Source organism: Ictalurus punctatus, chromosome 26 (assembly GCF_001660625.3).
Source record: "Ictalurus punctatus breed USDA103 chromosome 26, Coco_2.0, whole genome shotgun sequence".
Taxonomy (NCBI): Eukaryota; Metazoa; Chordata; class Actinopteri; order Siluriformes; family Ictaluridae; genus Ictalurus; species Ictalurus punctatus.
Genome location: NC_030441.2, coordinates 6,543,593 through 6,558,766, shown reverse-complemented (window position 1 = coordinate 6,558,766; position 15,174 = coordinate 6,543,593). Strand labels below are relative to the sequence as shown.

Below are 15,174 nucleotides of genomic sequence, written 5' to 3'. Positions count from 1 at the left end.
TATTGCTGTTTTCACCATGCATGCTGCCCGTCTAAGCATTTGGTTGCTTCCTGATTTCCTGTATCTGCTCGTCTAGTTCAATCTCTCCATCAGTGTTGGGCCCCACTCATTACCTACGTCACACACTTGACTTTTTCTCATGAATTGCCTATACTTACTGTTGAGACCATCTATTTCTGTCTCATTGATCACAGTGCTGTGCAATTTAACTCCTGATTTCCTACTTTCCTCAGTTGATGCAGTTCCATTATTAATTCACTCCTTAGATTGAGAGCATTATTAACCATCCTGCCTGTGATCGGTCTCCCACTACCTTTCGCCCCGCCACATTGCTACAGTTCAAACCACTCTCCTGCTATGATCTGGGTGGTATTATCTCTTACACGAGCTCAGTATCTGGCAGGCATCAATATCACCTGATGTTAGTCTAACCTGTGGGGAAAAAAGACTGTATTTTTAACTCTTTGACACTTTCCTTCATACTGACTAAAATAGTAGACTGGAATTTGGAAATGCTCACACTTGTATCCAAGTCTTTGCTTGTTAGGGGTGTAGTGATGCACATAATTTAACTTGGGTTTTTATTTTTCATGTGTTCAAAAGATGTATTGATTCTTCATAGCTCTGGTCAAACACTGTACACTTATTAAAGACCAATAAAATGTAGACCTGAAATCAAAATGTCACTGTGCTGCACTGTGCAAATTTGTAATTGATTGCAATTGCAGTGATGCTTGATTTAAATTTTCTTCCTACAAGTGCTCTGCTTTATATTGCAGCAACTTAAAATACCTACAGCATTGATAATCTCTTAGTTCTCTGAGCACTAATATTAACTATAAGACACAAAATCAGCAACATTGTTCTACGCATCTGATCATAAATTTGTCTTTTCAGGTTCGACGTGGATTTCACTGAGATTCACAGTTTCATGACCCGCTCAGAAGCCACCTTACAGAGTCCTGAATTCTCAATTTCACGCAAAGAGGGCAGTGTTGCAGACCTCTATGAGAAAGTCTTGGTGAGATCAGACCGTATGATACAGATGCCACTGAATAAATGGTTACCTGAAAGCTTTAAAATAAACTCTTTTTTTTTTTTTTAAACTCAAGTATTATTAAATTATGAACGCCATTTTATATTGAGCAATGTCATCTTTATCTCTTTTAATTATCTTGTAGGCAATTGATAAAGAAAAACCAGAGAAGCTTAGAAAGCTACAGGAAGCAACGCGGTCAGCTCAGGCTCTAGTAGATCAGCTCACAAGTGGTAAACACATTTTTTAAAGACTTTTCTTTGGGTTTAGTATTTTTACTAGTAATATTTTTAATTTTTAAAAAATCATTTTAATCAAAACAAATACATTTACATTTTAATCAAAACAAATACAAAGGAAAAAAAGAAGAACCCCCCCCCCCCCCCCCCCCCCCAATAACCTGGTTGCTTAAGTGTGCACACCCACTAAGGTTTAAAGCACCGTTTGCATGTAATAGAGCACTCTTTTTGGGTAAGAGTCTTTTTGGGTAAGAGTCTGCCAATTTAGTACATCTTTATTTGGCAATTTTTTTTATACTACTCTTCCTGAGAGTCCTTATATACTATGTGTATGTGTGATAGAGTTCAGGTGGGCTGATCAGTAATCAGGTGAGAGGGATTGTGTATGAGGGGAGTTGGAGTCATTGACGGCCAAATTTGTAGGGGTGCTGGAGGCGTGGGAGGGGGTTTGCTTTTGGCGAGGGGACCTTGTGTAACTGGTTTCAGAAATGAGACGTGAAATGTTGGAGCTAGGCAGCTGTGACGTGGTAGGTCCAGCTTGTACGTTACCTCGATATTCTGTAGAATCTTGAGTGGCCCAATGTAGAAATGAGAGCGTTTCCTCCAACCTGTGGCAATGCAGAGGTCCCTGGTGGATAGCCTGGCTCATTTCAGCCTCTTCCAACAAATAGCATGTAGAAGTTTAGGGCAAACTCTGCGGTGCTCAGTTAGTCCAGCTTGCCCCCAAAAAGCATGCTGGGAAAAACTGATGGAATAGTTTGTAGGATGCTGTGTGCTCAACCCCTTGGGATCATACAGCCATGGCCCATGCCAGGGCTTTTGGTGGTCAGCAATGTGACATATTGCATGATCTTAGTTTGCTCTGGGATTCCATATTGACCCCCAGAGGCAGAGTCAGCATCGGAGCATGAAACCCTTGCGTCTTGCAGGATCGACTACATATTAGTCTGGACGTGTGATGAACGAAGAAGCAGATAGGGAGGTCACTGCTGGGGAAGTTAGCAAAGGCACAGAGCTGTGCTAACTGTGCTGAGCATGGTTATCAGCTTTTGTTCTCAGATGAGGCAGCCCTGTGCCATCAACACTTGATGTCACTCCATATAACCTGCTGTATCCATGTGACGGCAAAGTATTCTTTCAGGTGGATGATACGGACACAGATGCAGGTACTGAGTAATTTTATTGAGGGAGCTGGCAAAAAGTCCAAAAATGTTAGAAAGAGACAAAGTTTAAAAACAGGCAATGGTTAGGTGATGTGCAAAAAAACATGAACAGGTCAAGGCAAAAAATCAGATTCGAGAACACAGGATCAAAAAACCTGAGAGACTATAATAGCAAGAATGGCTTGGTAACGACTGATAAGGAACAAAGAGCGTATACTTCACAGTTAGGTGAGTGCACTAAGAGTCCTTATATACTGTCCATGTGTGTTAGAGTTCAGGCGTGCTGATCAGTAATCAGTTCAGAGGGGCCGTGTGTTATGGGAGATGGTGTTCTTGGTGGCCGTGTTTGTAGGCCGCATGGTGTTATGGGTAGTGTAGTTGGATGTCGATTCTTGTGTGGACATGACACAGGGAGTCACTGCAAAAGATTACAGTTGGTAAGCCCAGGGTTTCTCAAAACCTTTTGAGCCAGGGACCCTTTAACTGTAAAAATAATAATTCCACTGACTAACAAAGCACATATTTATTTTATGAACATAATCCTATTAAAATATCAGGCCCATTAATTAAGTGTGTGCAGTAATGTTCTGGCTATTTGCTGGAGTCACTGAGCTTTTTTTCCCCTGAATGTTTCACTGAGGGAACACATTAGATCCAAGTTGGCTTTAATTATTAGAGATTAGATGCTGTAACCTAGTTTTTATTGTCATTCTATCCATGTACAAGGCCTACTTATTATTATTAGTATTTTTTTTTTTTTTTACATATTTATAAGCATACTTGTTTGTATCAAACCCATTCAGTTCAATAGTCTAGTTAAATAGGCTAATAACTATAAGAACGTAATAAGATTGTGATTTCCACAACTAAGCACTCCCCAAACCCCACTTTGAGAGCCTTGAAGCTTGCATCCAGAATTTATGTTGAAGAAAAATTAATCTGAAACCTAAAAAGACACATTTTTGTGACTCTGAAGTTATGTTATCTGGTTAAACCGCAAATCCTGCTCTTGGGAATAGACTACAGGTCAAGTGGAGTCAGTAGAAACCAGGCATTATGGGTTTTTGGGAATTTTCATATTCTTCATGAGCCAAATATTCTTCATACCAAATTTAATACAGAAAAATGTTCCTTCATAGATGGGCAGAATTCTGATGATATTCAACAAGCCGCTCAGCAGTTACATGCCCGGTGGGTTGAGTTTTGTTCTCTGCTGGCTGAGAGGCTAGCATGGCTGGCCTACCAGACTAAAGTACTGGCTTTCTACAATCTCTTCCACAACTTGGAGCAGATGGTAGCAAATTCAGAGAACTGGCTGAAAATTCAGCAACCTCCAGCGTGTGAGCCAGAACCATTGAGGATCCAGCTTGAGCGCTGCCGGGTAACCATCTGTGTTTTCCAATGTGCATGGGGTCCTATTCCTCTTTAGGTGTATCCTTCAATGTCTGTTTGTTTTGTGTCCATATGCAGGACTGTCTATTCCTGTGTCTTTCCAGGTAATGCCCTTTACCCACTGCATGTGTAAAACTATGCGTCCCTAATAGACAACAAATAAAATAGGATTAAGGGGACTTTAATGACTTCACACAAAATAAAATAAGTAGTCTTCGTACTTAACTGTGGACTAGTTAATTCACACTCCATTCCAATCCCCCATAAGATGAAAGAAGAATGTTCATTTACTGTCAAATGAATTTGACAGTAAATCATATGAAATTAGCGAGAACAAGATAATACAAAAACCAACAAACAATTAGCATTTGTTGTTATAGCATAAAAATTTAACTATTGTATAGGGGCATCTTATACTCTTTTTTTTTTTTTAAATTGTGTTGTTATACCACTATAAAAATCATTAAAATGGTTCCAAAATCATTTTATACATTAAAATCAAGTAACAGTCTATTTTGATTGAATGATTATGAATAACATGTCTGCAAATTCACACAAATCAAAACCATTTCATGCTTTTTAAAAGGTTTCTCTCCTGTTTGGCCTCTTTGTAAAAGTGCTTTGTTATTTAATTAATCCAGTTATTTTACTTTTAGGAGCTTGACTTTCAGGTCATGTGATGAAGCAATCATATGGCTTCATCACATGATAAGGATCATAAGAGTTTTACCCTATGCACTTTAGGAAGCTCCTTCCCCTTCACTATTTTACTTGATTTCACCTGAAATCTTCCCAACCATGGCAGCATCTTTTATAATGACAACAGGTGGAATTGGCACAATAATATTTTGTTAGTATTTTAATCTAGAACATGATTAAGGTTGTTTTTTTTTAAACCTACCTTTGTTTATCCTGTAAATGCACACTTAGCTGTTCATATTTAGAACTGTTCACAACCATTAATCTTCTTTATTCTGCAATGAATGTGCAATTGTATGCGGTAAGGTTCAGTCTACTCTTCCAGGAATCTCTTTGAGATGAAAGCTTGCCATAGCTAAACAAAACTATTAGCACACAAAATATCTTTTAAATATTGTTTCCTCCCCTCCTTTCTGGTCATTTCCATTCATCTAGACGTTCTGGTCAGAAGTATTGAGAAAGATGTCTGTGATCCTCAGCTTCTCACTCTGCCCGTCTTTCACAATACTCAGTGTCCTCTCATCATCTCATAATATCCAGCTACAACCATTTGTACTACTATCACAAACCAAAAAGGTCATACTGCTTATATACTGGAAGGAAAGATAGAACAAAAATAGCCTCACTACTAGGTTAACCTATTAGGTAAACCTTCTTCATTAGAAAACAACTCGCAGCAACTCGGAGAAATAAACTCACTGGCCCATTTGGAGCTTAGACATTCTTCTTAACAACAAATACAGTCCTGTATGTATTGAGTGTTGTGTATCTCAAGATAACACAATACTTAATAGATTGCAACATATACATTGCACTCGTCTGTTATATATTGTGTTGTATCTGTTTTGTTACGTTGCGTCTGATATTAACGACAACGTGTACCCTTTTCTTACATAGATTACAGTGTATAACTGTGTGCTTTGTAACCTTTATATGTTTATATCTAATTAAATTTTTAAAAAAGACTTTGTGAAGGCATTATACAAACACGGGGATATATTCAGTGAATATAAAAAGTCTACACACCCGTTTTAGCAGTCTAGCAAATAGCACGGTTGAAAAAGTTCAGGCATGATTTGTGGGAGTGGTCTGAGCTGGGCAAGTGCGAGGAAGAGAATTATACTTATTTATAACAGAATTATATTTATTTATAGAAAAATTCAATGTCACTTTTTCTCTAATTAAACATTGCTTATTGATTCATTGTTTACCAAACTGGATATATTTTCTTTATAAACGAGCAGTTATGTCTGACCACATTTAATGCTGTTAGTTATATGATATTTGAAATTACTACATTATGCATGAACATTTGACACATTGCTACAGCTCTAATTTCTTCATTGTTTTCTATCAATATCATTGATAGACCAAATGTTTACTCCTGTTTCTAGGATGAGATAGCTCGTCTGTCTGTGCTTGAACCAGAAGTGGAGCACTTGCGTGAACAACTTCGAGAGCTAAGAGAGAAAGAGGAAACACAGGTGCTCTTTGATGCTGATATAGCTGCATTCCAGGACCACTACCAGAATGTTCTTGCAGACTTAAAGGCCAGAGAGAAACAGCTTGTATTAAGTGAGTAATGTTTGATGAAGGGACTGTGGAACACAACATAATTCACTCACAGCTGTGTGTACTTATGAGGCCCTGCACCTATTTATAAAATGATAATCATACAGTCAGAATTTTTAGCACTGATTCCTAAAACTACTGTTCTCAACTAATCTTTGATGGTTTTGTGGTTTGGATCAAATACTGTTTTGGATTTTGAAGACAGTAAACAATATGCCAGTCAAATCTTCCTATGTTGGGCTTGGTTAACATAAACAGTAGTAGCTCATAATTAGTTTGATCTATTTTCATGATAAATTAAAGATCACCTGATTTGCCACTTACAGCCTATCAGTTTTCAGCAGACAGTTGACAGGCTTATCATTAGCCTGTTATCATTAAACTTGAATGAGGGACTGGACTTGATGGACTACCTAATATTCATCCTTGCAAAAAGTAGCCACTGGTACCAATATTTTCATACCTGAGCCCAGTGATTTCACTTACATTTATGATCTCTCTCTCTCTCTCTCTCTCTCTCTCTCTCTCTCTCTCTCTCTCTCTCTGTCTCTTTCTCCATAAGCGAGCATCATGTCTGGGCATGAGCAGAGCATCATAATGATTTCAAAGCTAGTGAACACACATCTATGCTAGGCTTAATTTCTGTCTGGAAAAGTTCATCAATTAAGTGTTCTTAAAAATGAAGAACAAATCACTCATTTGTGAAATGTGAATCAGACAATTAACTGTCATTACTCATGGAACACCAAGGTCTGATTTCCCTGACATGGATTTCCCTGACAAGTCTAGCTTTAGAATAAAATGCACTTTTGAACACTGATTAGTTTCCGAGTCACTGATGTCTGACTAATGTCACTTTCGGAGTAAATAAAGATTTAAATGTTTTGAGGAGGCAGGTTAATTCCAGTTTACATGAGTTATTTGGTCTATGTCAATTAAGCTCAACAGAAACCACCAGCCAGACAAATACTCAACAGCAGTGACCCTCTATTAAGCTTGTGTGATATAAACGATTGTATCATCCCAACATGATATTACAATTGTCACAATATCCAGTGATGTGTATCACAGATTATATTATATTACCAGATCTGCAAACCATTGTGGAATTTGCATAGGAGCTCCACATCAGAGTACACTAGTGTTAGAGAGTACATTGTTAATGTTTAGCTGCACTGCATTGTGGGTATTGAAGTTTGGAGGTTGGGGTGAGGCTGTGGGTGTGTGTGTGTGTGAGCCGCAGAGAGACAATGTCTTTTTTTTATTTTCTTGAATTATTTATTTATTTATTTATTTATTTATTTATTTATTTATTTATTTTACTCCATTAGCGCACACAATTTATTTATTTATTTTTTGTCTGTGGAAGTAAAACCAACAGGAGTAAATGCCACCCATTCACCAGCACTTTCTTCTCACTCATCACTGAATGACATTCAAGATGCTTTTATATTTACAAATATGTAAACACACTGGAGAGAATTTCACTTTTGGAGCACAAGTAAAAGTTAGAATCTTTCTAATGTAAATAAGTTATACTGAATTTGGTTTTCATTTAGCTCATAATGTATATGCACACAAGTATGACAGTTTCCATACAAACAACAGCTCTATAATAAACTCATGACTCATATTAGCACTACTATAGCTCCAGTTTAGAGTTTGGAAGAGGCTATTTCAGTTTGGTTTACAAGGCAGTAGGCAAGCTACAATTCTGATTATCGTTTAAAAATGTTTAATGCTACACCTTTTTTTGAGAGAATATAGTATTCAGTGAAATATTTTATTTATTTAACTGACAAATATAATTTTGAAATTTGTATCATATATATTCATAGATTGTTGTACTTTGGTATAATGATAATATAAATGTTATATTCTTGGTTTAGCTAATATATTTTGCTAATAATTTAGGCTTTTTTAAGACTTAATTTCTTTATGTACAGTATGTTTATTCCTTGAAGTAAAACCAAAATACAAACATTTTGAGAAATTAACAATTAAGACGTATTCTCAATCTTTTTCTCTTCTCTGTTTTTTTTAGTCCAGACTAGCCTTCCACCTACACGCTACAAGGAAGTAATGGCAGCCCTAATGGCATGGATGCAACAATGTGAAGACAAACTTCCTTCTACAGCTGTAACTGAGTACCCAATCATGGAACAGAGGCTGAAAGAGATTTTGGTTTGTTTTTAGGTTTTGAAATAACATAACACTTCATTTTACTTTCTGCTATAACCACTTTTAAGTGTTGAATTGACACTGGTATTATGTCTCAATTTTTATTTATTTATTTATTTTTATACAGGATTTTGTCGTTGAAGTTGATAGTTACACATATTAATGTAATTCTATGATAGTGCTGTGAAGCACCTGAATACCTTGTATGTGTGCACACATGTCGAGATCTTCTAACATTATGTATGATGTATTACTGGAAAAGGTGATGTTAACCTTATAGAATCTAGAGGAAGTGTTTTATGATACAGAGGAAGCAGCAGCACAGACTTCTTGGAGTGGTATCCCTTAAAATATGGCTCACAAGTGATGCTCAAGGAATTCTCTTCTGGGTCACCACATTAAAGGCTGCAAGGTCACTGGACTGTTTCAAAATAAGATATGACCTTGGGCCAAAGTCCTGGATTCATCCACAAGGTCACCCCTGAAGCATCTGGCGAGCTTACTGCCAGAGCATGCAACTCCCCGATGCTTTTAGCCAAAAGTCAGCTAGCAAGAAGTCAGCTTCAACTTTAGGGTATTTAAGGGACTCTAGCACAAGGGGGAAGTTGCATGCTAGACTCATAGGTGAACCTGAGGGGACCCTATAGAGAGGCTACCTGTCAGATGTAGAATTGGATGCAAATCACCATCCTTTCTGAACAAAAAAAAATCTAATATAACCCCTTGTTTACCTTTCCTATTACACATCTGTCTACAAGGGACAAATTTGCATCAGAATTAGATCAGTTTCATTTGCCAGGTATGCTACAAATATGAGGAATTGGTCTTGATGAGTGCACATTTAACCTACTAAACAGGCAACACTAGAAAAATCACAAATATGCAAGAAGTACAGTTATTTATTAAAAATGAAAAATTATTCAACCCCCATTGCAAATCAGGTTTATTGTCAAAATTTACAGACTTTCAACTGTTTGCAATGAACAAATCAAACAAAAGCAATTGAAATAGTTCAACACAACGAATGCTTCAAGTGGTTTCCCCAAATTCAACTGAAAATGCAACTTATAATGACTCCTCCAGTCTCAAAATTATTCAACCCCTTCATGGCAATCATCCTTAGTACTTATTAGAGCACCCTTTTGCTGTTATGACCTGCTGCAAACGAGATGCAGAGCCAGACACCAGCTTCTAGCAATGTTCTTGAGGAATCTTAGCCCATTCCTTGGTACTCTAGTCTGTGGTAGTCTTCCAGGATGACTTCTTCAACCAATCCTTTATGGAATTTGAGGTATGCTTGGGATCATTGTCCTGTTGGAAGGTCCAGTGACACCCAAGCTTCAGCTTCCTCACAGACGGCATGACGTTTTCTCCTAGGATTTCCTGATACTTCAATGAATCTATCTTGCCTTCCACACGCTGTAGGTTTCCAGTGCCAGAGGATGTAAAGCAGCCCCAGAGCATCACTGAGCCACCACCATGATTGACTGTAGATAGAGTGTTCTTACTTCATTCTTATTTCACCAGACATACCACTGATCCATCATTCCAAAAAGTTCTAGTTTTGTTTCATCGCTCCACAGAACAGAATCTCAAAACTTCCGTGGTTTATTTATATGATTTTGAGCCGACCTTTCTTGTGATTTTGGGTCAGTAGTGGTGTACATCTTGGAGTTCTGGGATGGAAACCTTCTGCATTTAGTACACACCTTACTGTGCTCATTGAAATCTCAGTGCCTGTTGCCACGAAGTCTTGCTGCAGGTCTTTTGCAGTCACTCGAGGGTTTTTCACAACCTGCCTTCTCAGAAATCTGATTGCAGATCTGATCCGTTGATCGCTTCCTTTTTCTGCCCCGTCCAGGTATTTCATAAATTTTCAACCCCTAGCCAGTTCAGGTATTTCATAAATTTTCTGCCCCTAGCCAGTTCAAGTATTTCATGTGTTCCAGCTTAAGCACACCTGGTGCAACTAATGAAGCCGTTGTAGAAGCCCTTGAAATCATTATAAGTTGCCTTTTCAGTTGAATTTGGGGAAACCACTTGAAGCATTCGTTGCATTTCAATTGCATTTGTTTGATTTGTTCGTTGCAAACAGCTGAAAGTCTGTAAATTTTGACAATAAACCTGATTTGCAATGGGGGTTGAATAATTTTGATTGCAACTGTACAAGAATAAGATAAGTGAGAAAACAAATGTAAAATAATAATCTCTGCATTGTGTATGTTGAAGTTGGAGCAGTAAGAATCTGTCTAAAATGGAGCTGGAAACAACTAGTGCATTAATTTGGCAATGTTATTTTTCAGGCAATTCAAGCAGCACAACAAGAGCACCAGAGTAAAAAGGATGATCTTAATAAGATGGCTGAACAGGTGTTCCAGAAAGCTCCCCCTGAGTTATCTCAAAGGTATCACATTGAGATGGACAGTATGATGGCCTGCTGGAGACATCTGTGTGAACAACTAAGAGAAAGCGTGCAAAAATTGCAGGAACACATGGCCAAGCTACAGCAGTTCCAGGTAAGGGTTTAGATAATTGTTTCTTTAGCATGTCTGATATAGAAAGAGAGAGTGTACATGGCTTACCAGACAGAGAACTCTCACACCATCCACACTTATTCACTGCATCCTTAGACAGTGGAGTCTTCAGTAATGTACAGTGTGGTTGATAAGCAGGACAAAGGTGTGTAAACACTATTATGTTTATTTAGGGCAGTCCAAAAATGATCAGGGCCAGAGAGCAGGCAGATAGCAAAACACAAGGATAATCCATGTCAGAGACGAGAAAAACAAGTGCAAGTCAAAATCAAGAAATCTGACTAGGAACACTAAACAAGGAACTAGGAATGCCAAGGGAAACAAGGTTCAGACTAAACAAACCATAGCATGGTACGTTTTCATTCTGGAACTAGGACACACAAGGACATAAATAGAAAAACTGATCAGAAAATGTACAAAATGCAATGAGCACAATAAGGACAATGAGCAGGGCTGTAGTCAGATTTGAATTATGCAAGCATAGTTAACACACATCATTATGTAGTCAGATTTGAATTATGCAAGCATAGTTAACACACATCATTATTCAGATCTCTGGCGTAATTTCAATTTGTTGTGAGTCCATGAACCTCAGTAGAGAGTAAGTTACAGTAGTATGCAAAAGTTTGGGCATCCATGACCAAGTTACATAATTTATTGATTTTTGCCGTGAAAAGAAGTAACGACAACCATTACAGCAAACTATTCTTCTTTTTATAGAGTAGCATTCCTTATGCAAATGTTAATGCATAGATACTTTTTATTTGATGAGCTTAAAAAATAGAAACAAACAAATCCCCCTGTTCACATACAGATCTACTTAGTAAATATATCAGTTCCCAGAAACCTAGCAGCTGGGAGATATTGAGTCCAATATCCACAGCAGCTCTCATAGGCAAAATCATCCATCCACTTTTACAGTACACAGGTCCACATTTTTAGAAATGGAACAACAGTATATGCACCATTGCAGTTAAAATGTAAACATAAATCTTTTAGATCTATGGTTACAGTGTAATAATTTCTGTTCATTGCCTACATCACATAAAGTGTGCCATATTAAGAATTGGTGTCTAAAGCCAAAATTTTGTGTTTGTAGTTACACAGAGAAAGTTGGTCATCGTCAGAGACATCTTACACAGATGTTTAAGTTTATTTAAGTTATTATTTAATATTTATATTTATTTATACATTCCATTCAGATCATGCAAAATACCTGTGTGTAGTTCATGCCCCGAAATTGCCTAAATGTTTTTTGTGTAGAGATGTCTGAGGTAGGGTTTCCAAAAAAATCCTGGAATTGATCAGATTTGTCTGCTAACAAATTATAAATACACATGTTCTTCCCATCAGTATTTTTATTGCGAAGTCATGTTCTCTTTCAATGAATTTTCAAAGTGAAAATTCATTATTGGTCAGCAAGTATTTCAGAGAAAGTCAAAAAGTAAAAAAAAAAAAAAATTGTTGCTTGCATAAGTATTCAACCCCCAGGTTTTGGAAGCTCCAGATGAAAGATGGAGACTTATAATGGACCTTTACTGTTAAATATTAAAACAGCTCCCATTTTCTGTTCAAAAACCACCTCAGTTGAACTGTCATTCAAGCAACTCTCAGTCTGAAGGAAAGGAATGATAAAGGCAAAGGGTCATTCTGAGGAAGGAAAGCACTGCTGGATCAATAGTGAGGGAGTTGCATCACACCATCCAAGCACTACCTAGAACAGGCTGTTCTTCAAAACTCAGAACAGAAACAAGACAGAGAATGATGAAGGAAATCAGAATGAGGCCAGCAGTCACTCTGAAGCCGTTACAGAATGCAGTGGATGAGAGTGGAATGATGTGCACGAGGACAACTATTTCAAGAGCTCTGCATAATTGAGGACTGTATGGGAGGGTGGCTAGAAAGAAACTGTTGTTCAAGATGAGCCATATGAAAGCACAAAAATGAATGTGCTTTTTGGTACGATGAGACAAAGATCAAGACATATATTTCAATGAGCTACGTGTGGCACCAACTTAACGCAGGCCACACTTCAGTTAACAACATGCCTACAGTGAAATATGGTGGTGGCAGCATCATGCTCTGGGGAAGCGTTTTTGCAGTCAACAAACAACATCCAACCAACCCGAAGAACCTGTAGCAAATTTGGCAGGAAGAATGGGCAAAAATCGCTCCCAAACAGTGTGCAAAGCTGAGTTGAACTTACTCCAACAGACTTGACGCTGTTATTGCAGCAAAAGATGGTTCTGCTGAAGTACAAGTCTGAAGGGGTCGAATACTTATGCAGTCAACATTTTTCTGTTTTTAATTTCTTTTTAAAGATCTGCTGACAAATAATGAATGTTCATTTTGAATATTTACTTTGAGCATATTAGTTTGCAACTAAAAATACTGGCTAGAACAACGTGTGTGTGTCATTTGTCTTCCATATGAATCTGAAGACTTTTGTAGACTTCAAATGGATGCTAGTATTCAGACAAAGGCACTTGACATAATATTGATCCTCACATAAGCAGATTTTGCACAAAATGGGCTTATGTCAGAATTTTGCATAGTTGAGACATACTTCGCTTCCCATAACAATTTTGCGCCATGGGAAGCTAACTATGGGAAGTGAATATGCTCAAAAGCAAGAAGAAACGGCGTCACCCAGCACAACCATGCAGCACGGGCTCAGTGCCAGTGAGCGGCATGACACAATCTGAAGTCGGGCATTTGCCGCGCATAAAAAATAATGACCTGCACAGTAGTTTCAGGGGGTTTGAAAAAATATTCTACTGTATATAAAATCATTGCCTGATCTGTACAATTCATGAGAAATATGACATGTTTATCTACAATCTACAGCCAACCAATCTCGCCATGTTCAAAACTTTTGAAAGTTTTCTCTCATGACAGAGCTAAACTCCTTTCAATTCAGTTTTGTTTGTATAGTGCTTTTAACAGCGGACATTGTCCCAAAGCAGCTTTACAGAAATACCAGGAAATACATTTTACATGTATGAATTTATCCCTAATGAGCAAACCAGAGGTGACAGTGACCAGGAAAAATTGGGTGTGTGAATGTGTGTGCAATGGGTTGGCACCCTGTCCAGGGTGTCCCCTGCCTTGTGCCCTGATTTTATGATGATTTTAACCAACTCTCACAATGTCAGTATTAACCAAGTAATAGCATCACATACAGTATCTCACAGAAGTGAGTACACCCCTCACATATTTGTACATATTTGATTATATCTTTTCATGTGACAACACTGAAGAAACGACACTTTGCTACAATGTAAAGTAGTGAGTGTACAGCTTGTGTAACAGTGTAAATTTGCTGTCCCCTCAAAATAACTCAACACACAGCCATTAATGTCTAAACCGCTGGCAACAAAAGCGAGTACACCCCTAAGTGAAAATATCCAAATTGGGCCCAAAGTGTCAATATTTTGTGTGGCCACCATTATTTTCCAGCACTGCCTTAACCCTCTTGGGCATGGTGTTCACCAGAGCTTCACAGGTTGCCACTGGAGTCCTCTTCCACTCCTCCATGACGACATCACGGAGCTGGTGGATGTTAGAGACCTTGTGCTCCTCCACCTTCCGTTTGAGGATGCCCCACAGATGCTCAATAGGGTTTAGGTCTGGAGACATGCTTGGCCAGTCCATCACCTTCACCCTCAGATTCTTTAGCAAGGTAGTGGTCGTTATCATACTGGAATACTGCCCTGCGGCCCAGTCTCCGAAGGAAGGGGATCATGCTCTGCTTCAGTATGTCACAGTACATGTTGGCATTCATGCCAGTGCCGGCAGCACTCAAGCAGCCCCAGACCATGACACTCCCATCACCATGCTTGACTGTAGGCAAGACACACTTGTCTTTGTACTCCTCACCTGGTTTCCGCCACACACACTTGACACCATCTGAACCAAATAAGTTTATCTTGGTCTCATCAGACCACAGGACATGGTTCCAGTAATCCATGTCCTTAGTCTGCTTGTCTTCAGCAAACTGTTTGCAGGCATTCTTGTGCATCATCTTTAGAAGAGGCTTCCTTCTGGGACAACAGCCATGCAGACCAGTTTGATGCAGTGTGCGGTGTATGGTCTGAGCACTGACAGGCTGACCCCCCACCCCTTCAACCTCTGCAGCAATGCCGGCAGCACTCATACATCTATTTCCCAAAGACAACCTCTGGATATGATGCTGAGCACGTGCACTCAACTTCTTTGGTCAACCATGGCAAGGCCTGTTCTGAGTGGAACCTGTCCTGTTAAACCGCTGTATGGTCTTGGCCACCGTGCTGCAGCTCAGTGTCAGGGTCTTGGCAATCTTCTTATAGCCTAGGCCATTGTTATGTAGAGCAACAATT

At 38.6% G+C, this 15,174-nt stretch overlaps 1 protein-coding gene across 6 annotated transcripts in view; it reads left to right on the top strand.

Moving 5' to 3' along the window:
• dmd (dystrophin) overlaps positions 1–15,174 on the top strand; it is a 241,529-nt gene that overhangs the window by 50,135 nt on the left and 176,220 nt on the right. For all 6 annotated transcript variants that reach the window (XR_008393479.1, XM_053675989.1, XM_053675988.1 and 3 more), the window contains exons 18-23: positions 898–1,021; positions 1,182–1,269; positions 3,578–3,819; positions 5,924–6,104; positions 8,146–8,285; positions 10,586–10,798. Coding sequence is in view for 5 of the 6 variants with exons in the window: in XM_053675989.1 (XP_053531964.1) it covers positions 898–1,021; positions 1,182–1,269; positions 3,578–3,819; positions 5,924–6,104; positions 8,146–8,285; positions 10,586–10,798 (988 nt within the window). In the remaining variant the exon portion in view is untranslated. The remainder of the gene's footprint in view (positions 1–897; positions 1,022–1,181; positions 1,270–3,577; positions 3,820–5,923; positions 6,105–8,145; positions 8,286–10,585; positions 10,799–15,174) is intronic.